The 24,302-nt window shown below is 40.6% G+C and overlaps 2 protein-coding genes across 6 annotated transcripts in view; one reads left to right on the plus strand and one right to left on the minus strand.

Annotated features, from left to right (window-relative positions):
- Positions 1 to 6,169, plus strand: part of ampd2a (adenosine monophosphate deaminase 2a) — a 36,030-nt gene extending 29,861 nt beyond the window's left edge. For all 5 annotated transcript variants that reach the window (XM_084117779.1, XM_084117781.1, XM_084117777.1 and 2 more), the window contains 3 exons: positions 472 to 645; positions 4,020 to 4,130; positions 4,307 to 6,169. In XM_084117779.1, the coding sequence (XP_083973905.1) occupies positions 472 to 645; positions 4,020 to 4,130; positions 4,307 to 4,558 (537 nt within the window). In that variant the 3' untranslated portion in view covers positions 4,559 to 6,169. The remainder of the gene's footprint in view (positions 1 to 471; positions 646 to 4,019; positions 4,131 to 4,306) is intronic.
- On the minus strand, positions 5,547 to 24,292 carry eps8l3a (EPS8 signaling adaptor L3a). Its single transcript, XM_084117782.1, has 20 exons — positions 24,260 to 24,292; positions 22,110 to 22,182; positions 21,969 to 22,036; positions 20,302 to 20,366; positions 20,055 to 20,213; positions 18,488 to 18,637; positions 18,149 to 18,222; positions 17,958 to 18,067; positions 16,311 to 16,513; positions 16,136 to 16,238; positions 15,981 to 16,054; positions 15,713 to 15,787; positions 15,446 to 15,591; positions 14,789 to 14,939; positions 14,007 to 14,038; positions 13,833 to 13,929; positions 13,461 to 13,565; positions 13,290 to 13,375; positions 6,480 to 6,612; positions 5,547 to 6,398 (listed from the first exon to the last, which is right to left on the minus strand). Exons 2-20 carry the CDS (start codon positions 22,169 to 22,171, stop codon positions 6,372 to 6,374), a joined length of 1,920 nt encoding a protein of 639 aa, XP_083973908.1. The 5' UTR covers positions 22,172 to 22,182; positions 24,260 to 24,292; the 3' UTR covers positions 5,547 to 6,371.
- Between the last annotated feature and the right edge of the window lie 10 nt (positions 24,293 to 24,302).

Here is a 24,302-nt window from a genome sequence, read left to right on the forward strand (position 1 = left end):
AATAAAACACTGACACAATGATGAACAAGTCACAATAATATTCGCAATAACATATCGTTTTACTGAATAATTAAGTAAACATCATTTCTTAATTTATCTTTGTAAAGAAACCTCATTGTTTAACTGGCCTCAGACCACGACATCACTTCCTGTCGGCCACCGTAACTTCTGTTGGGTGCAATTCACAACCTCACCACTAGATGCTGCTAAAACTTACACACTGCACCTTTAACTACTCTTGTTTGACCATGTTTTTGATTCACTAAAAGAACCAGTTCATAAGAGTCATTTGTTCATGAATCGGACTACATCAGTCACTCTGTATGTGTTCGATTCACTGTAAAGAACAGCTTCATAAGAGTCATTCATTAATGAATCGTTAGTTTTCAGTATTTTGAACAGGTTATAACAAACACACAGGACAGAATCATCAAAGTGGACGTAGTAGTGATCCATCTGTGTGTGTCGTAGGCTCCGGTCCTGCAGTACCTGTACTATCTGGCTCAGGTGGGCATCGCCATGTCTCCGCTCAGCAACAACAGTCTGTTCCTGAGTTACCACCGTAACCCTCTGCCCGAGTATCTGTCCCGCGGCCTGATGGTGTCGCTGTCCACCGACGACCCGCTGCAGTTCCACTTCACCAAGGTCAGATCACCTGGTGTCCAGTGTTGTGTGGAACTCATTACTAGTAACTCGAGTTACATAGTCAGATTACTTCATCAAGTAACAAGTTATGCATTACTTTTAAAATTTACAACAAAATAAGTTACTTTTTCAAATAAGTAAAGCAAGTTACTTTTTATTTTATATTTATTGACTGACAGCTCTCTTGTCCCCATGTTGAGAGAAATCAAAGTGAAGAGGTGTTGTGTGTGAGTGTGTGTGAACATGATTATTGTAGTTCTAGACTAAATGTGAGTGTGCATTTACTGATTTCACAAAAAAAGATTAAATATTCCTCAAAATGAATAAGATCAGTGAAATGCAGGATCAGAATACTATGCAAACCTCCATTAAAGGGATAGTTCGGCCAAAAATGATATTTAACCCATGATTTACTCACCCTCAAGCCGTTCGAGATGCATATGTCAATCTTTTTTCAGACGAACACATTTTCAGTTATTTTAGAAAATGTCTTAGATCTTTCAGTGGTTATAATGTGAAGCTATGGGGCTCACCTCCTTCAAGTCCCAAAAATGTGCATGCATCCTTCACAAAAGTAATCCTTCCGGCTCCAGGGGGATAAACGAAGGCCTTCTGAGGGTAATCCGTGCGGTTTTGTCGTAAAAATATAAACGAAAATAACTGGCTTATTAACTGGTTTCCGTGAACGCGCGTCAACCGCTACCGGAAGCCAGTTATTTTCGTTTATAAAGTTTTAAATATGTATATTTTTACGACAAAACCGCACGGATTACCCTCAGAAGGCCTTCGTTTATCCCCCTGGAGCCGGAAGGATTACTTTTGTGAAGGATGCATGCACATTTTTGGGACTTGAAGGAGGTGAGCCCCATAGCTTCACATTATAACCACTGAAAGATCTAAGACATTTTCTAAAATAACTGAAAATGTGTTCGTCTGAAAAAAGATTGACATATGGATCTCAAACAGCTTGAGGGTGAGTAAATCATGGGTTAAATATCATTTTTGGCCGAACTATCCCTTTAACTAAATATGTTAAATAAAACATTCATTTTTATGCATTTAATCTCACTTTATTGACCGATGTACTTGCTTCTGACCTTTGCTGATTCAGTTAAACCATGAGCAAAATGACTATAGATTTCTTTGCTTTTATTAGTAAAGTAAGTGTTAAACTTTTTTCTCCTTCATCCTATTCTTGTGTTATCCAGAATAACAGCAGCTGAAAGGTTTGTTTGAGCTGTTCTTCTACTGTACTCTCTCTACTGTACTCCATCTCTACTGTACTCTACTGTACTCCATCTCTACTGTACTCTACTGTACTCCATCTCTACTGTACTCTGCTGTACTCCATCTCTACTGTATTCCATCTCTACTGTACTCCACTGTATTCCATCTCTACTGTACTCTATCTCTACTGTGCACTACTGTACTCTCTCTACTGTACTCCATCTCTACTGTACACTACTGTACTCCATCTCTACTGTACACTACCATACTCTCTCTACTGTACTCCATCTCTACTGTACACTACTGTACTCCATATCTACTGTATTCCATCTCTACTGTACTCTACTGTACTCCATCTCTACTGTACACTACTGTACTCTCTCTACTGTACTCCATCTCTACTGTACTCCACTGTATTCCATCTCTACTGTGCACTACTGTACTCCATCTCTACTGTACTTCATCTCTACTGTGCACTACTGTACTCCATCTCTACTGTATTCAATATCTACTGTACTCCACTGTACTCCATCTCTACTGTACTCCATCTCTACTGTACTCTGATGTACTCCATCTCTACTGTACTCTACTGTACTCCATCTCTACTGTATTCAATATCTACTGTACTCTACTGTACTCTCTCTCCTGTAATCCATATCCACTGTACACTACTGTACTCCATCTCTACTGTGCACTACTGTACTCTACTGTACTCAATCTCGACTGTATTCTACTGTACTCCATCTCTACTGTGCACTACTGTACTCTACTGTACTCTCTCTACTGTACACTATATCTACTGTGCACTACTGTACTCTCTCTACTGTACACTATCTCTACTGTGCACTACTGTACTATTCCTACTGTTCTCCATCTCTACTGTGCACTACTGTACACTACTGTACTCTATCTACTGTACACCACTGTACACCATCTCTACTGTGCACTACTGTACTATTCCTACTGTTCTCCATCTCTACTGTACACTACTGTACACTACTGTACTCTATCTACTGTACACCACTGTACACCATCTCTACTGTACACTGCTGTACTCTCTCTACTGTACTCTATCACTACTGTTCTCCATCTCTACTGTACTCTCTCTATTGTACTCTATTTCTACTGTACACCACTGTACACCATCTCTACTGTACACCATCTCTACTGTACACTGCTGTACTCTCTCTACTGTACTCTATTTCTACTGTTCTCCATCTCTACTGTACACTACTTTACTCTCTACTGTACTCTATTTCTACTGTTCTCCATCTCTACTGTACTCTATTTCTACTGTTCTCCATCTCTACTGTACACTACTGTACTCTCTCTACTGTACTCTATTTATATTGTACACCATCTCTACTGTACACTACTGTACTCTCTACTGTACTCTATTTCTACTGTTCTCTATCTCTACTGTACTGTACACTATCTCTACCCTACTGTACTCTATTTCTACTGTACTTTATCTCTACTGTACTGTTTTCAAAGTAACTGATGTTCAGGCATCAGTTTCAGGTTAAACTACAGTATTTATTAGGGGTGTAACAATATATCGCAATACAAAAATGCAACAATATGCATTGTGTATAGTTAAAATTTCTGTGCGAGGAAAAAAGTTTGAGTTTACAGTGTTTTAGTGTCAGTGGTACTACATTAAACTACTATATATAATGTTGAATATTATGTATAATAATGCAATGGGGGAATATGTGTGTGTCCTGATAATGCAGAATGTCTGATGTTACCAGTAAAAAGTCCTACATTATTTTAAATATATCTAGTCAGTGAGAGAGATCAAGCATATTCATCTACAATATTTCTGTATTTTCAGCTTCAGAATCATGAATATTGTTATTCTGGTGTCTCTATTGTCCTGTGCTTTGGGTTTCCAGCAACAAATCCAAGCCTATTCACTTACACACACAATGTTATATCAAATTTATAATTTTAAATCAATAGTAAATTTTTCGTTAACCTTTTACCATATATCTTGGAGTATTGCAATAATATCGTATCGTGAGTTTAGTATCGTAATACGTGTTGAATCGTGACATGAGGGTATCCTTACACCCCTAGCATTTATGCTTGTGTCTGTGTTTTGCATGACTGTATGTGTGTGTGTGTGTGTGTGTGTGTTGCAGGAGCCTCTGATGGAGGAGTACAGCATCGCTGCTCAAGTCTGGAAACTGAGCTCATGTGACATGTGCGAACTGGCCAGAAACAGTGTGTTAATGAGCGGCTTCTCACACAGGGTAACACACACACAAAAATACACACAGTATATATAGAAAGGCTATCAAGGTTAATGGAAATAATGGAAATGAAAGCAGGGCTCCCAGAGTCACAGAAAACCCAGAAATATCAGGGTCAGAAACATTTCTGTGGAGAGTATAATTGTGTCCTCATCTATTATATCTGTCTGTCTCAGGCTAAGGGCTATTGGCTGGGTCCCGACTATAACAAAGAGGGTACGATCAGTAACGACATTCGGCGCACAAACGTCCCCGACATCCGTGTGGCGTACCGTCACGAGACGCTGTGCGAAGAGCTTCACCTCATCACGCAGGCCGTCCGAACGCAGGAGCTGGACCGCATCGAGGAGGAGGACGACATGCTGTCCTTCACGTCCAGCCAATCCACAGCCCCGCCCACAAGCTCGCCTGTCCAATCAGCACGCTAGAGAAGCCATGACCCCGCCCACACTCATACCGGTCCAATCAGCACACTAGAGATGAGCCACAGCCCCACTCACACTCAGCTGTCCAATCAGCACACTAAAGAAGCCATGACCCCGCCCACACTCATACCGGTCCAATCAGCACACTAGAGATGAGCCACAGCCCCATCCACACTCAGCTGTCCAATCAGCACACTAGAGAAGCCATGACCCCGCCCACATGCTCACCTGTCCAATCAGCACACTAGAGATAAGCCATGTCCCCGCCCACACGCTCGCCTGTCCAATCAGCACACTAGAGATGAGCCACAGCCCCATCCACACTCAGCTGTCCAATCAGCACACTAGAGAAGCCATGACCCCGCCCACATGCTCGCCTGTCCAATCAGCACACTAGAGATAAGCCATGGCCCCGCCCACACGCTCGCCTGTCCAATCAGCACACTAGAGATAAGCCATGGCCCCGCCCACACGCTCGCCTGTCCAATCAGCACACTAGAGAAGCCATAACCTCGCCTGTCCAATTAGCACACTAGAGAAGACATGATCCTGCCCACACGCTCGCCTGTCCAATCAGCACACTAGAGAAGACATGACCCCGCCCACACGCTCGCCTGTCCAATCAGCACACTAGAGATAAGCCATGTCCCCGCCCACACGCTCACCTGTCCAATCAGCACACTAGAGAAGCCATGTCCCCGCCCACACGCTTGCCTGTCCAATCAGCACACTAGAGAAGCCATGGCCCCGCCCACACGCTCGCCTGTCCAATCAGGATGCTAGAGAAGCCATGACCCCGCCCACAGACTCACTACAGAACGGCGCAGCATCAAGACCAAAGTGACATTCCCTACGTCAGTGTTGATCTCATTTCAGTGCATGTTTAGAGACGATTCAGCTATGCATCAATATAATGCATCGAGCACGAGTGTGTGTGTCATTACACCTCCGTCACGAGCGCCGTGATGACATCACAGCTCCCTCACGTGCCTTTTACTTTAGCTACTTTTATTTTGAAGCTTTGGCTTTGATTGTAACTTACTGTGAACGTGTCTTTTTTTAGTCTCTCGTTCTATAAACCGTTTAATTTCTTCATCAATTTGAAGGATTTATTTTCTCCGATGGCCGAACTGTTCAGATGTGTGTTTACGAATGTCCTCCGGTCCTGCAGGAGGCGCCGTTGAGCCAAAACGAACAGTATTTTTCTAACCCTAAACCTCCTGTGCGCTAAACGCTGGGAAGTTCACACGTCTACATGAAGGTAGTTTACGTAGATCTCCTTGTACACTCGATACACATTATGCCTGACAGTAGTTTTAGTTGAACATTAAACTGACTGTTAATCTTCACACAATATAGTGATTTTCCCACTAATAAATCGCACAAATCATGAGATCAAAAACAGCACGATTTGTAGATATTAGCATGCTGATCATGCAGACACAGAGCAAAGCATGAGGTTCGACATGCTAGAAAGCAAATGATCACAAATAATAGTACAAAAATATATATGTATATCTTTATTTTTTGTGAATGAGAATGTTAGTCTACAGCAGAACTGATCAGATAAGAGTATTTTGTTCATATCAATAAAGCATGTGTGCATTCAATCTCCTCTGGGTTCTTGCTTATCTTTGCATCAAACCTACAAACAGTGATAATAATATACAAATCAGACGCTCCTGATCTTCAAAACCAGATCTGATTACGAATAAATATGAATTTAATATTCAACATCCTCCAGCATCCATTAACAGCTTCAGTCGTGTGTGTGTGTGTGTGTGTGATAGTGTCGGTCGACGGGAAGTTTGCGGCCTCAGATCAGTTTCACTTCACTGGCCACCTGGAGAGAGTGAATATGACGTTGTGTAAATATGACATCACATATTTCAGTATGACATCATGTGTGAAACGATGACCTCACCGCAAGGGCCGATTTGACGTTCTGCAGCTGGTAGAAAACTCGTCCGCCCTCCTCGGGACAAACAGTCTTGAGCTCGTCACGCGTCATTCCCAGCAGCATGGAGCCGGTGACGCCCCCTAAACACCGGACCGTACTGACACACACAAAGTTTAACAACACAAACATTTTATTACGTGACATCTGAGTTCAGATTAACAAACTAGCATGCTAGTGGTTCTCAACTGTTTTGGCCACATTTTCCCAGGGTCGTTAAGCGCGACCCAAAGTTTTTAGGAATTCGAACCAAGCAAATTTAGTTCTCAAAAATGGTTGACAAGCACAGAGGTACCGTCTCTTTTTACTTAACATACACATACACTGTAAGAATGATAGTAATAAGGCTATTAAATAACAACTCCAAACTAGTATTAAAGTTAGCATGTCGGTATGAACCACCAGTCATCAAAAAATAACAAAATAAGTGGAAATAAAACTGGAAACTAGTTACCGTTGTAAATACAATAATAACATGAACTGTTAATAAAACATATGCACACTGATCCTGGTGAAGTTAGACGGAATGAATATTATACATGCAATCCTTCCCAGCTAACACACAACGTACAGCTTGTGTAATGTTGGTACTTTTTGGCCATTTCATGACTTGAATTGAAAAATACGACGTTGCATGCTCGTAATTTCATTGGCTCTTTTGGTGCGTTACAAGTCCTCCTCGGAAGTTCGTACTTTAATACGAGGTGGAAAGTCGTGTTTTTACGGCATGTGCCTTCAAGTCACTTCCCAGCAAACACAGAACGTTGGCACAACGTAGCCAACCTTCTAAGGGACCGTTCGGTATTTATGGAAGGGGCCACCGGAGGAAAATAGGGGAGGGTCATGTCTTTTTATTCTTTGTTGAGGGGAGGGTCATCCAACTTTTTTTAGTCTAGGGGGGAGGGTCACCCAACTTTTATATTCATTAAAACAGCAACATTTCAAAGTGGCTTGTTTGGTGCTATTTTTTTCCATTTATTCCATGTTGATCTCGCGTTATCAGCCCCCCTTCGATATCAGATGGGTCTGACCCAACAAAAATCCAGTTTGGCGCTGTTTGACAGTGCGCGTGCACTTCAGTTCGCGCTTAGAAAAAGTGCATCATGTCAGAACAGAATGCCAAAGAAATGTTTACCCGGCAAAGCTTTAAAGCACGAGCAAATAATGAACTTTTGTTAAGTGCACAGTGTCCTGTGAGTGTAACTCTACCGCTGCATTAACATGTGAAGTGAACGTACGTCGAATTTAACAGTATTGGGACTGAGGCGCCAGAACTACTACAATGTGCACTGTAGCGCGATACTACCATATTTTAGTCTCCATTCTTATTTTGTTTCCACGATGTGTAAGATGTAGGGCTACCACATCTTTAAATTACTATTAGTATTATTTAAGTTAACATAAAATACATAGACCTACACCACAAAAACTAGTTGAGGATAAATTCGTTAAAATTGGGCGATTCCAGTGTTATGGACTTGACATTTGCAGTCAAAACTTAAAATAAAAATTCTCAGAAAATGCATTTAATACCAATATTTTGAAACGTCTGAAAGGAGTCAAGACATTAGAAAAATATCAGTCTACTACACATTCTATAAATTACACTATGCAAACCAAAGATATATAGGCTACCCACCGGATGAATAAAGATCGGCCTCCACAGAACATAAAATATTATATTATTTTTTATTTTATTTTTCGTGTTCGCATTTATGTGAAAAAAAATAAATAATAATGTTACGGACGTGACAGTTCTCCATTACGGGCATGACTGCTCTGAAGCGACTTTAAAAATTTCACAGAGACCTCAAACAGAAAGCACAAAGCCTTTCTTTAAAGTGAATTTCGTTTTTTTATTAATTTTATCTTAATTTTAATCAATGTTTCATCTGGATTTAATAAATAAGAAGTAGTCTAAATATAGTAGAAAATAGATAATCATGACACGGAGGCGCGGGCGAGTGAACTGGACTCTTGTCTCATAAATGAACCGAAACTCAGCGTAAGATAGGCTATGCTACTTGCCTCACAGACCTGAGAAAAATATAGAAAGCTTGAAATGTCTACTTTTACACAGAACAATTCAAAACGAAGGAAAACAGACTGCTTTCTGCTTATGAAATGTGCATTTCTCTCTGGCGCATTCTGAGAAGACCGCGACGCATCGTCAACTTCATCTTTGCAGTCGACACAGAAAACACTTGTTTATTAATAAACAATTAAAATGTCTCCTAGCTATATTTGACATATTAATAATCATTACTTTTGCCGGTTCTTTGTGACAGCTTTTATGCTTTGTTGGCAGCGCCACCCACATGTTGATCGAGTCACAACGCATCAGCACCGAAAACATGATTTTTTTCAAATCTAAAATCAAAAATCGTGATACGAACCGAATCGTAGGTTTGGTCTATCGTTACAGCCCTAGTAAGATGAGAAAGCAAGAGTTTATGGTTTAAAAAACAAACAAACAATGGCTATCTGAACATCTTTGCCAAGCGCAAACCAGTACAGAAGTAGGCTAATCAATAAATTATCGGGGAGGGTCATGCCTTTTTTCACAATCATTTTGGAGGGTCATAGAAAAATTTATTGCTGGCGAAGGGAGGGTCATGTCTTTTTTGACAACAGATCTCAAAACTCCTCCGGTGGCCCCTTAAATAAATAACGAACAGTCCCTAACAACGTTTTAACAACATGGCCAAAAGGTTGCTATAACTACGTTGTGTGGTGAAGTTGTTACAGCGTTGTCACAATGTTGACATTAAACCATCGTTCAGGGCCATTGCTTAAGGTTGTGCCTAGGGTGTCTTGACAACCACTGGACTACATAATGTACTCGTCACTGCCCTGAAGCGGGAAAATCAGCCTTTTAAATTCCAACCACCTGTTGTTGGGCTCATTGTGTTCTCATTCATCATCGAGCAAGGATACGTGAGTATTGCGTTTAGCCTAACAGTTACCTCAGCTATCAAACACAACCTACAGCTTTAATTTCTAATGTGATTAATGTAGCATCGCTCGCACTGTTTAGTTTTTCGTTTGATTTTTCCGCTATTTAGTCTCATTCGTTTCTTTGCTCCTCTGGATTTGTGGATATGTTTCCCCGGTGACACCTGCTCGGCTACTGTCTGCCATACAGACCCGGTTTTGTTCATTAAATGTTCTGATCTGCCTTTGCTTTTCATGTTTTATTTATTATACTTAAAATAAATGTGTATTCGTTTATTTCTTTTTTTTTTTTTTTTTTTTCACAAATGTATGACTTTTGGAAGTGCAATTTGATTATATGGAATTTTAATAAAGTTGAATTAACGAAACCTTCTGTCATTTTTTACTCTTTAAAGTGTAGGCTACACTTGCAGGTGTTGATAGCCCCATTAAATAATATAGATAAACAATAAATGAAAAAAAGTATATAATTATCTTTTTATCTAACAAAATACATCATATAAAAATATTGTCAGAACGTCGTCTCTCAGTTGCTGAATGTCGCGCAACAACGTTGCTACAGCCCTGTCACGTCTTACAATTCTACGTTGTTACAATGTTGCGAGCACGTATACAGCTACGTTGCCATAGCAGAAATGCAATGTGCCAGAGACGTTGCCACAACGTAAATGTGTTTGCTGGGTTTCATCGGAGTAAGATGGCGGAGTACTTTCTCTTAATTAATTACACAAAAATAGAGCCAAGTTTTTTAAACTCAAATTCTAGAAAATGAAGAACAAAGAAATGTGCATCAGGTGTGCTTTGGTTTTTTATGTTTTTAATTAGCCTAATAATATGAAGCCACTGCAAACTTTATCGTTATATATATTACATTGTTATATTATAATGCAATCATATTCTGTGCAGGCAATTAGCTTACTTTGCTGTAAATAGAAAAATCTAGCAATATCACTGCTAAATAGGCTATTGTGGTATTCCGCTGTTTCTCAGTGACACGCCCCCAACTCGTATACATCGGGGCTTAAAGAAAATCCCGAACTTCCCACTCGTAATTATGACATTGTGTTGGCGTTCATGTGCGCTCAACTCATAAATACGATCTTTACGAGATGACTTGAACGCACCATATTAGATTTTGTTGTTGTTGCTCTTTATGATATCCAGCGCGCGCCGCGAGCACAGGAACGTCTGACAGAACAGGCAAGCTCGTTTTTCTGAGGTGAGAGACTTTATTTCGTTACGAAAATAACCCCTCTAATAATCACACTGACACACAGCCTGACAACATCTAATCTGACCGCAGATACTGAATCAGTAACGCGTTTCTCTCTCTACTTAAACTGCGTCTGATAGAAGCGCTTTCACGCAACATAAAATACTTTTTTTTTTTTTCAATTATGCTTTTTGTTGTTGTTGTGTCTTTGACTACACATTCCGCGACCAACTCAAAACAGTCTTGCGACCCACCAGTTGAGAAACACTGTAGTATGCAGTGTGTATTCCAGATTATCAACTAGGCTACATTTTTCCAAATGTGCATCGTGTGAGACCATGGCACCAGGAGTCGTCGTGATTTTCAAACATTTTTAGGTTTTGACTCATTATTTCATCAGACTGACCAAAGCTAAGACATTTTTTACACAAAATTTGACTAAACATGCAAATTGTATTAGGGGAGAACGGGGTAATGTGAGACATCGGGTAATGTGAGACACCCCCTGTATCTAGGCAACGGAACACAATTTTGGTCATTTGACCATTATGTTTTCAAGCCCCTCTCATTTCCCCTTGGCCATGAAGGAGAGGACCTCATGGTGCTGTAGTAAGCATGTTTTTTTCACAAAAATATTTTTTTTGCATGTAAAAGTAAATTTTCTTGCTGTCAACTTAATCAACTGTTGTGCCAAAACAAATTGATTCAGGTAGAAAAACTTATATCATACATGTTGATGAACTACCAACATATAAAACCATGCGATTATGCTAGCTGAAGATAAGCCTGAATTGCTAAGAGAGATAGTTTTTTTCTAAAATGTGGCGGTGGGGTAAAAGTGAGACAAATGCTGTGGGGTAAAGTGAGACATGAGGCACAAGTTAAGTTTAGTCTTAAACATATTTTAACGTAATATTACATGACATATGTTTTATTTTTAATATCATAAACATTGTAGAAAAGCCATCAAAAAGAGAAGGGGGAAGTAAAATCAGCAGCCTGGGGTGCAGTAGCTTAGGCAAAGAGGTGGAGCACCTTCTCGATCTCACCTTGTCCGAATGGAGCGTTTGTCCCCTCCTCGACAAAACCCTCAAGGTCCGTTTTAGGACCGAGGTCGCTCCGACAGGAGCTCCGCACTCTCCCTGGGAGCCTGCTAGGGAGTAAAGTCGGCATGGGAATCTCATCCATCTGCAACCTCACGGACACTGTCCGTTTTTGTTTTCGGAGGAGGACCTTCCTCCACCGCTTTTTCTGTATGGGTGTCTCAAGCCCCTGGAGTCGCTTAGCCGTTTACCCAGACCGACCATTCAACAAGCATACGTTTTACCTCGGGATCAACCGAGAAGCCCCGGACAGTGAACAGGCTCCCTACACACGGTTCTCGCTCACTTGGGCCTGGGCTCGAGACGACAAGGGGGCAGGGGCGGGAGGCATCTGGATCGAGGCCGTAACCAGGAAGGGTGCTTTCAAAGCGGGGGGAGGCGCAGGGCGAAGTTCGGCTCTTAAGGCGTGCCAGGGGGGCCCCAACTAACAAGATATTTTTGGACATTTTTACGAGGAGGAATATCCTCCAGTGTGTCTTTCACCCCTAGCTCACCCAGGACGGTGCACGTTCACTGGTATGCACGCCCTGGCACCGAGGGACTGGGTGTCCAAACCAGACCCTATTTACTGGAAGTCTCGCCCACACAAAGTGCACATTCTCTGGGCTGGGTCAGGTGGTTTCCCCACCCGGTCTGACCACCACGGTTCTCTGGTCCGTGTTCCTTGTCCAAGCAGAGCATTGTCCCTCCTCCACAAAGACCCAAAGGTCCGTTTTAGGACCGACTTTGCTCCAGACGGAGCTCCAGCAGTGGCAGACAAATCCAAATCTGGCCCAGGACGGGCCACCCTCCCTGGGCTGGCCAGGGGAGGTTTGACTGCATTGAGCTTCCAAATGTATCACAATATTTTGGACATAGTTCTTTTTTTTTTTAGGAGGAATTTCCTCCAGTGTGCCATTCACCCTTAGCACACCAAGGGCGTTGGACATTCACTTGGATGCGCACCGGTGGGTCATCAAAAAAATGTGCTTAATTGACCAATCCCCATGATTCTTTTATAAGTTACAACATATGTTGTTATGGAAGTTTCAGAGTGGAAAAAGTAAGTGGATCAGTTTACCCCCGGCTGGTTCACTTTACCCCCTTGATTTCTCTGGTCTGTCTCAGTTTACCCCTAAGCTGGGGTAAAGTGAGACACAAGACCACTTTTTAAAAAACAATCATATTTTCACTGCCCTTCGTCCTGAATACATTCTAATAATTTACATTGCTAGGAAACATCCTGAATTAATGGGAAATGTGTAAATTTGACTGATACATCATTTTAGCTCGCTTAGAGGGGAATAAATGTAAAAAATGTCTCACTTTACCCCACTCTCCCCTATCAAATATACAAATTAGGTAAATGAATCAAACATGCACCTTAATTAGGTCATGTGACAGTGCAGCATTATTACTGTTTGAAATGGTTATTGTTTTGCATACTAGTTTCACACACTATTTATTTTTTAAACCGTATGCATTACACAGTATATACTGTTCAGTACGCTAACACATTTTCCTCACATTTTACTGAAGCCCTTGTGCTCCAGCCAGGCCCGGACCTCCTCCGGACGGGATTTTCTGGTGAGTGCCGGTGCAGATGGAGTTTCCTGCGGGTAATGGGGTGAAGTTTATGATTGTGAACGTGTGTAACTCAGATCAGCAGGACTAGACACACACGTCACGTATACGTACAGGTTTGGCCTCCTGCTGTGGAAGTCGAAGCATGTTGTTGGGGACGTAACCGACCTGCCCTTTCTGGTTCCTCACCTTCCACCACTGCTTAGACATGTCCAACAACTACAACACACACGCTGAATCCTTAGAGACCATTTTCTCAAAAACAAGTTATTACAGAGTCAAGTCACTTTCATTTATAAAGCGCTATTAACAAGATTGTTTCAAAGCAGCTTTACAGTGATAATAGGAAATTACAATAACATAGATGGTTTTGGCTTTAAAGCAGATCTACAATAAAGTTATTGTCCAGATAAAGTTAGAAAGTCAGACACTATATCAGTTCATAAAACTCAAAATCTCTTTGTCTTTGTGTCTGCAGTCGCTCACCTGTAGTTCTTCACCTTTACTGATGGTGAGCTCACGAGCATTACGCGCGGCAAAATCAAACACCGCTCGCATGTAGCTCACCGGCAACTCCTCCGAACTGCAAAACACACACCGTTACACACTCAAAGTACAGCAGGACATCTCATACACTAAAATACTCAAGTATATCGGTACCTTTCCTCAGGTTCCTCTAGTATTTTGTTGCTCTACACAAAGAAACAGAAGCAAAAAACTATTAAAGTATCTGAATTAAATGTTTCTCATGTAATTAAAGAGACAGTTCACCCAAAAATGAAAATTAGCCCATAATTTACTCACCCTGAAGCCAGACGAACACAATCAGAGTTATATTAAAAAATGTCCTGGCTCTTCCAAGTTTTATAATGGGAGTCAATGGGAGTCCATCAGAGCCTATCCATCCATGATAAAAGTGCTCCACACTGCTCCGGGGGGTTAATAAAGGCCTTCTGAAGTAAAGCGATGAGTAACACTTAAACTTGACACACAACGTAATGGCGAATGTGGTTGACCAGCCCTGTTTGTTTGAATCGCGAGAGGCATTAACGCTTACGCTACTCCTACATCTGCGTCATACATCGTCAAGTGTTACTCTGGTGGCGTAAGTCGACTTGCGTACGGCCGTCTGCCGGAATTAAAATAGTTTTTTTTAAACATGGATATTTTTCTTACACAAACACATCGCTTCACTTCAGAAGGCCTTTATTAACCCCAGAGCAGTGTGGAGCACTTTTATCATGGGTGGATAGGCTCTGATGGACTTCCAAAACAAAACAAAACATTGACTGCCATTATAAAGCTTTTAATATAACTCTGATTGTGTTCGTCTGAAAGAAGAATGTCATATACACCTAGGATGACTTGAGGGAGAGTACATCATGGGGTAATTTTCATTTTTGGGTGAACTATCCCTTTGAGTGCTCAGTGTGTGTTTGTACCGTTTGTCGTGTCACGGATTGTCGCGGTGGCTCTCGGCTGCTGGTGTGTGTGTTGGTCGGCTCTGGGTTTCTAATGGCCGGCGGCTCCCAGCCGTCATCAAACACCGGCGTGAACGTGGGAATATCTTCATCATCCTCCGGCCACTTGGTGCTTCATCAGACACACAGAAACATGATGTGAAGAGACCAGCCTCTGTCAAGTCAAGTCACATTTATTTATATAGTGCTTTTTAAAGCTCTATCAGTGACGGAATGGAGAAAAACCCTTGTGAGAAACCAGACTCAGTCTCTCAGTTCTCCTCTGGCCAACGAGCGAACAGTGTATGATTATGATTATGATTATGATTCAGGCAGCATTACAGGTCTGAAGTCAGATTGGATCAGAACATTCAGAATATGATCCAGTTCCGTCTGGTTGAAGATTCACGCCGGTATGGAGAGTTAGTTGCGGATCAGTGCCGATGCTGTCGTGTCGATGAGGCCTTCACAGGGAGAGTCTAGTGGACACACTCTCTGCTGACACTTCAGGGATATGTTGTGGTCATGTCTAGGCTCAGGTCTGTCTTTCTCTGTCTCTCGGGTTTTTTCTGATGTGTGTGAGTGAGTGAGTGAGTGAGTGAGTGTGTGTGTGTGTGTGTGTGTGTGTGTGTGTTGTACCTGGGGATGTTCCAGGCGTCTCCCAGCGACTGCCACAGATGGTCCTCCTCTGCCGTGGCCTCCTCGCTGAGGAAGAGGATACACTCCGGCTCAAACAGAGGAGCCACGATAGATGGAGGGAGATCCTCATTACAGTGAAACACTATCTACACACACACAGATATAAACACATGTGAGCTAAAGAACAATGTGTTCACAGACAGACAGACAGATAGACAGTCAGATATAGCTAGCTAGATAGACAGATAGACAGACAGATAGTCTCACCAGGTCCAGTATAGAGAACAGACAGTGTGCGAGTTCAGCAGCGCTGGGGTTTTCAATCTTTCCCTGCAGTGTGCCCTGATGAACAGATTATTCGACATAATTATTATAATAAAACATAACATAATAACCTTTGTGATAAATATCTTTAAAATAAATATTTATACATAATAAATTAAACAAATATTAACAGTTATTTAATATATAGTATATAGGTATAATTTTTGTAGTATACAATATAAAATGACACGGAACAGTATCTCTCACACACCAGCAGGTTAAAGGCCATCTTGACCTTCTGCAGACAGACTGTGAACTCTTCATCTGACGGCAGTCCCTTCACAGCTTACAGATGAGAGGAAACACGTCAGCAGAGCATTCATAAACTCATCTCATCCGATCCAGTGAAATAAACGTTTCTCTCACCTTTCTGCTTTTTCTTCTTTTTCTTTTTGTCCACTTTAGGGGCGACGGCTGTCAGTCTGTCGGCGAAGGCTTCGATGTCGTTAATGAGATGATTCAGGATGTCCTGCACACAGACGAGTCATCTTTATCTCTCATCTACACATCAACACTGCATGATTCAGTCACAAACACTCACCACGTTCCTCTCTCTCTCGGTGTATGGCCGCTGAGGGGGTGGGGGCGGTCTCGGGGGCGTGTCTTCTACACGAGGGGGCGGAGGCTGTCTCGGGGGCGTGTCTTCTACACGAGGGGGCGGAGGCTGTCTCGGGGGCGGAGCCACTATCTTCATATAGGTGGAGTTATTTCTGGAGGCGAGTGGAGTTGGGGCAGGATTCTCATCTGGACAGCACAGAAAAACAGCGCTTTTAAATTTGAAAAGTACATTCTGCGCTGGTGATGGCAAAGTACAAACTGTGTACTATTGATACCACATGATAAATTCACATTCCCATCCAAAGTGCAAGAGATTGTGGGTAATATTAGTCCAAAGAGCAAGCAGGGACACAGGCTGTTGCATTTGAAATAGCAAACTTCCCTACTATATAGTAGGCGAAAACAGTATGTGACAAAAGTATTATGTCCGAATTCACAGTACTCATAAAAGAGTCGGCAAAAAGTCCCTGGATTAACTACTACAACTTTCTATTTCAAAATATATATCATATTTAGATATCACCTAGGCATAACTCGGCACTAGGCATTTGCTAGGGGGTTCTGCGTAATTGCAAGAGAGCTAACTCCCAAGTCTCCAATGTTCTGATGGTGAGATGTGACATGTCCATGTTTCTATATGCGGTTGCTAGGGTACTCTAAATGGTTGCTAGGGTGTGGCTAGACAGTTACCATGATGATACTTACAGACTAGTTTCCAACCAGCAATTCCCATGTCTCTGTGATGTTCTGGTGCTGAGATATGGCTTATTCATGCTGCCGTAAGGTTGCTAGGGCGCTGTAAATGGTTGCTAGGATGCGGCTAGACAGTTTCCTAGCTGAAACTAATAGACTGGGTGTGTAACTGGATATCTGAAGACTTCTTGCCAGTCTGAGTCAAAAAAAGGCCACCCACTTTTCTCTACGATGTTCTGATCCAGAGATATCTCTCTCACCTTTTTTAAATGTAAGTCTATGGGGTGGTTGCTAGGGTGCTGTTACTGGTTGCTAGGGGGTGGCTGTAACATTGTTGTGTCACTGCTTATTGGCTGCTTGCTAGGAGACTCAGATGAGCTCACCTACAAGACATTCTCATCTGGATATATGATCTCACAAAATGTGTGCCAATGTTAAGTGTCTAAGATCCCGGACGAGCCCCCATTTGTCCCCTGCTTTAAATCTAAGGGACTTTTTTGCCCAATTTTTCGCACACCGTGCAAACATCATAACCCGATCGCTTATAAAAGTCAAAGCAGTGTTCTCCACAATGAGCCGCATGATTTGACACCTCATTCATGTGTCTACTACAAATGGTGTGGGACGAGTTAGGTGGCGAAGTTTTGTACGGAAGTAGAGGAAACATGTGAGATAACAATAGAGTGCTTCGATTTTTTTACATTTTACATTTACATTTATGCATTTGGCAGACACTTTTATCCAAAGCGACTTACATTGCATTCCAAGGTACACATTTACATTCTTATCAGTTCTTGCTTTCCCTGGGAATCGAACCCTATGACCTTGGCGTTGCAAGCGCCAACGCTCTACTGTTTGAGCTACAGGAAAGCAACCACCTTTCCAAAGCTTTCCAACCACCTCTTAATAATAATACACCGTTCTGGCATAATCTCACCATAATCCGGAGCGGCCCACTGTTCTGGAGGAGGTCTCGGAAGAATCAGCTCGGCTGGAGGAGAGGCTCTTCGTGAATTTCTTGGCATGGCGTTTCCAACACCGGCTTTACTGCAGAATCAAATGACAAATTTGTCACCGCAATATTTCTAGATCATTAGTGATTGGTTGGACAGGATTTAATCAGCTAACCTGACATTACTCTGTCTATGATCATCCCTCTTGTTCTGAAGAAGCCGATCCAGATCTTTCTTCAGATAATCTGCCTGAACGACACATAAAATTTGCCGCTTATCATCAGAGTCAAGTCATGTCACCTTTATTTATATAGTGCTTTTTACAATACAGATCGATTCAAAGCAGCTTTACAGAGATAGCATGAAAATAATACAACAAAGCTTGTTTCCAGAAGAAAAAAGCGTCACAGTCCATCTTAAGTAAGTTCAGTGATGGTTCATTTTTATTGTAAAAAAGTTATTAATTTAGTTCATTTATATATATACCCGAGCGCCCTGAGAGTTGTGAACTCACCCTGAGAGATTCGCTCTGGAACATGAAGACGCTGATGACCCGACTGCCCCGGTTCTGGATAGAGACGATCAGGAGAGATTCGTATGGGCTCTCGTCCAGAACCGCCTTCAGATCCAGAACGCTGTTCAGCGGCCACGACTCCAGCACCTCCTGAAACATCACAGCGACAGCGCTTTAACATCTCAACGCTTTCAACCATAGACCGTAAAAAAAGATGGACGACGCCCCTTCGCTCTCTTCCATTGATGAGAACTGAAGCCGCCAGAGTCCCGATATGGCGCTGACATATTGGAACTTGAGTCTGCGCAGTAGCGATCTCGGGACCAGACCTGCGCTGTAGTGAGCAGGAAGTAAAGCTGCGAAATCAACGCTCCGCCCTCACTCTAGCAAGATTGCGCTCAGGGAGAGTGGATTCTGCACACTTTTTTAAAAAATTGATTGCAGTACGACAAGATGCTTGTTAAAATAAAGTAAATACAATCTCCTCAGTCCTCCGAAGATCCCGAAAAAAATGTCCGTTGGTGCTTCAGTGACTACTTCGCTCGAGAACCTGTCAATCACAGCTGTCAATCATGACGTTACACCACCGCATCACGTAACTAACTAAAAACCAACTTATTTTTGAAACAGACACTTGAACTTACATCAGCGTGATAAAAACGACAGCAAATAAAAGAAAAGACCTTTGGAAAAAAGATATTTGAAGTGTAATTTAATTGTTTAGTTGGTCTCACGTCCCGTTGAATAACATGGGGAGGCGGGGCTTATCACCTATACTAGGACCAGTCACCGGGGGGCGATCGAGACGTTTTGGCTTCACTTTTCAGGGCTTGTGCGGCACGCTTGCTTTCAACCAGTCAGTCTTCTGCTTCCACTGAGAGTTTCATATACCAAGGTATATTTTAAAGGTGCAGTGTGTAAGTTTTTGCGGCATCTAGTGGTGAGGATGTGAATTGCACCCAACAGAAGTTACGGTGGCCGACAGGAAGTGATGTCGTCGTCTGAGACAGCAGAGAGTAGCCAGTTAAACAATGAGGTTTCTTTACAAAGATTAATTAAGAAATTATGTTTACTTAATTATTCAGTAAAACTATATGTCATTGCGAATATTATTATTACTTGTTCATCATTGTGTCAGTGTTTTATTCGCTGACTTTAGCTAGCTTTTTTGCATAAAGAACAACATAGTGACGAAACGCGTTTGTCCGTTCATGGCCACTGTAGAAACATGTCGATGTAAGCGGACCCGTGGTGTGTGTAGAGAGAAATGCCTCATTCTAAGCTAATAAAAACATAACGGTTCATTATGTAAGGTCTTTATACACCACTGAAAACATAGTTATGAATATGATGTTGCATTTCTGTTAACAGATCCTCCTAAATATTGCACAATGCACCTTTAAAGTACCATGAAACCTTTTGGTACTATTTTTTTCTTATACTATGGTATTTTACATGGTACTGTATGGTACAGAATATCATGGTTTTTCAACAAATTTGGTATGGTAAAACCACGGTACTTGGGTTCACTTACACCATACTTTAAAGTATGTGAAAAGAGATTCACCTTGCTCTCGATGTCCAGGAGCAGGAGCGCTCCGTCCCGCACCTCCAGGATCACGTCTTGACCCCACACACGCCCCGTGGCGTCCAGGTACTTCAGCCGCTCCAGACAGTCATTCACGTCACACACCTGCCGCCCGTCCAGCTCACAGGTGAACAGATGCTGTGGGGTAGAGAGGAAGAGTGAGTGAACGGGCATGTGTGGGTCACATGACGACGATGATGATGATGATAATGATAATGATGATCACCTCCACTCTGTGCTGGAACTGATGCATCTGTCTGTTAATGGAGTCCGCGTATTCTTTCCTCTGATCTACAGAAAACACAATCATCATCATCAAACATACAATAACACAAACACACAAATACACAATCATCATAATAAACTCATATACAACACACACAAATACACAATCATCATCATAAACTCACAAACACAATGACAAATGCACAAATACACAATCATCATCATAAACACACAAACACAATGACAAATGCACAAATACACAATCATCATAAACAATGACAAACACACAAATATACAATCATCATCATAAACTCATATTCAACACACACAAATACACAATCATCATAAACTCACAAACACAATGACAAACGCACAAATACACAATCATCATAATAAACAAACACAATGACAAACACACAAATATACAATCATCATAATAAACTCATATTCAACACAAATATACAATCATAATAAACTCACAAACACTGACAAACGCACAAATACACAATCATCATAATAAACACAAATACAACAAACACACAATCATCATCAACACACAATAACAAACACACAAATATACTATCATCAAACACAAATAATGAAACCAGTACAAAACAATATTAATAAAACATTTAAATTAATTAGAATACATGTATATATTTTGTTATATGTATATATAATATCTAAATAACATTTATTATACATTAAACAAGTTATATCTAAATAGTATAATAAATAATATACTGATTCGATATTTAATATATAGTGAAAATGTAAATCAAATATATACAAATATTATAAGTAGTGGCGTCAAATCGATTAATCGTGATTAATCACATCTAACAAAGTTTGTTTACACTGAGAATATATATATATATATATATATATATATATATATATATATATATATATATATATATATATACACACACACACATATATACGTGTGTGTGTATATGCAGACAAGCACACACACAGACATATATACTGTGTATATAATATACACATATTACGTACACAAACTTTTATGTTAGATGCGATTAGTCCTGATTGATTGAATTGACAGCAATAATTATGATTTGTTTAATAAATAATATATTTAGATTTAACCTATTTAGTATGTATCATTTATAATTTTAATATCCATAAAATAAAATAGCGCCATGCACAAATATCCACAATAAATGACAAACACAGATATTAAAAGAGCAATATAATTCACAAATATACAATAACAATATCAATAAAACACCATGAATAAACAAACACACACAATAATGATAAACATTAGCACATAAATGTACAACACACAATAAACACCTCAAATAGACACACATTAACAAACACACAAACATAAACTCACAATACAAACACACACCATATACACACAAACTCATAGCAAACACATCATACACACCGCACATATATTAAACATCAAAAATACACAACAACACACAAACAAACACCTAGAATTGTTTTGTTTTTGTTTTGTGAGCTTTATGGGACTTTAAAACGTCCGATAAAGCTTATTATTATTATCATTATCTGTGTGCAGCGTCCAGTCATGAACGCGTCTATAAATAGCACAAGGTTATGTAAAGGTTAAATGACTAAGATCAGATTAGTGTGTTAATGATCCACTGGTGACGTCACAGGACCAGTACTCACTGTATATTGATTTAGCGCTGGGTCTGGATAAACTCGACTGCTCCAAGGATGTCTCATCCGCCGTCATGCTACAGGAGATGACACAGTTAAACACACATCTGATCTGTTTGATATTATATTTATACTATATCTGACCCTCACCTGGAGCGCAGCGAATCTGGGTAACCGCTGGACCAGCCGAACGGACTCGAACCCCGCAGCATGACTACAGCACCTGGGCACAGTGTCAATCCCCACTATATCACAGTAACACTTGCAAACAAACGTACTGTGATCATACCGCGGTACTGAGATGGATTCAACTTGTAATACCAGGGTATTTTGACGTAAATGTATACAGGGCCTAAGACTTTTGCCACACCTGCCAATGGCTGATGACTTAAGAAAATTTACCGGGAATAAAAATAAATAAAGAGTCAGTAATAACACACAGAAATACAATATGACAAAGACACATATGAAATAAACTGTTTTTTTCAGGTTTTTCAGGAAGATCTAACAGTAGCTTTCGGTTACAGAAATTTAATAATCTATAAGTATGTAAAATAACTTGTATAAATTAAACAGATTAATCCTTATTTTATGTTTAAAAAGTTATTCAGAAAAGAGCAGCGAGTGATTTTCTCAGTCTTCTGTTGTTTGATTAACTTAAAGTGACAGCAGCCTAATAAACCCGCTGATCTCTGTCATTAAAGATATACTTATGCAATATACTGTTACACATGCGTTTTCTTTCTTTCAACTACTTACGTTCACTTAAGACATGTGATAGATTTTCCCTAAACCAAACTACGTACCTGAAACCTAATTACCTGGGGCGTCTCCAATCGACATCAAAGCGTCTACAGTCGACTCTTAATAATCTTTATACTCTAACTCTTGCGTCTACAGTCAACAACTGGCTTTGAGTTCCTTACCCCAACTCATTCCCCTAACTAACTTGCTGCACAGCAATAATACACAGACAGACTTCAGCAAATGTCCTTTAAATGCTTTAATCACGGCCGGGAGAGTTCTCGAGTAGTTCTCAGAGAATCTCCCCCAAGAAGAAGCACGGCCGGAGGATCTCAGACAAATTTCAGAGAGAATCCCACCAGCAAACACGAATACAACAGTTTTTATAGAATAGTGGCGAAAATGACATGATACATTACATCATTTCCCTACAATTTGATTGGTTCTTCATATGAAAACCACAACCAAAGTCACAAGTTTTCACCAAAGGGGAAACATACATTTAGCCAAAGAACAGAACGTCTCCATACATTGTGTTAGAATATTAGAATCATGGTTAGTTTAAAAGATAGCCTAGTTTACTCTCTTATCCATTAGAAATCCATCTCAGACATAACCGACTATGTTTACTAGGATACTTTGTGTGAATTTGTCCTTTTAAGCGCAAGACGACGTGAAAGAGTATTTCAAAGTACCTTAGTAGCACCATGTGATACCATCACTGTGCCATGTTAAAGTACCATGGTAGTTTTTGTTAGTATACCACAGTACTGTATTGTTTTTTCAACATATATTTTTATAATAACGTATTATACTTTAGTACATTTGCATAGTACAAGAATACCAAGTATTATCCTCTCTTCCAAAAACAAAGTACCATGGTATTGTTTGAAATTCCATTGAATACCATGGTATATTTTAAAGTACCATGATACTTTTTGGTACTATTTTGTTCATATACTATGGTATTTTACATGGTACAGAATATCATGGTTTTTCAATAAATATGCTATGGTAAAACCATGGTACTTGGGCTCACTTACACCATACTTTTAAATACCATGGTATTTCCAAAAAACCTTAGGTAAAGTTTCATGGTATTACCATGTTATTTTGGAACATTTGCGTCGTTAAAGTGAGGAATGAACAGTGTTAAGTTAGCTAATCATCTTCTGGAAATGTGCACAGGTTTATGAGCTCATAAATCAAGATCTCTATAATCTGCTGTGAGGAGCGTCAAGAACATGACGTAAAATGGTCCGTACGACAAGAAAACATGGAGAACGACACAACAAACCCCTAAACACTGCGAGAATGTCTCAATTCCGATTAATCATCTGATGAAGATCAAATAAACCAGAATAGCTTTATATGTGATAGTGCCTGTTGGAGATCTTTGAGAAGATCTGAAGACTTCTAAACCATACCGAAATCTCCTGAAGACACACACCTGAGATCTGCAGTTCAACTAGTTCTGATATGATAAAGTCATCTAATAAATCCAGAAAAGACTTCCTGAGGAGATCAGATGTGTTATTATTGGAGATCTTTCTCACCTGTGTGTTGAGATCTTCTGTGGTTTCTCCGGTTCCTGTGTGT

The sequence above is a fragment of the Abramis brama genome (genome assembly GCF_963993115.1).
Source record: "Abramis brama genome assembly, chromosome: 6".
Taxonomy (NCBI): domain Eukaryota; kingdom Metazoa; phylum Chordata; class Actinopteri; order Cypriniformes; family Leuciscidae; genus Abramis; species Abramis brama.

Bases quoted from the DNA above. Each gene is read 5' to 3' on its own strand.
- eps8l3a (XM_084117782.1), bottom strand. From the start codon at position 22,171: ATGCTGCGGGGTTCGAGTCCGTTCGGCTGGTCCAGCGGTTACCCAGAT. The intron at 14,039-14,788 runs GTACAAACACAC...TTCTTTGTGTAG, and splicing joins AATCCGTGACACGACAAACG to AGCAACAAAATACTAGAGGA. The intron at 13,930-14,006 runs GTACCGATATAC...TGTGTTTTGCAG, and splicing joins CTAGAGGAACCTGAGGAAAG to TTCGGAGGAGTTGCCGGTGA.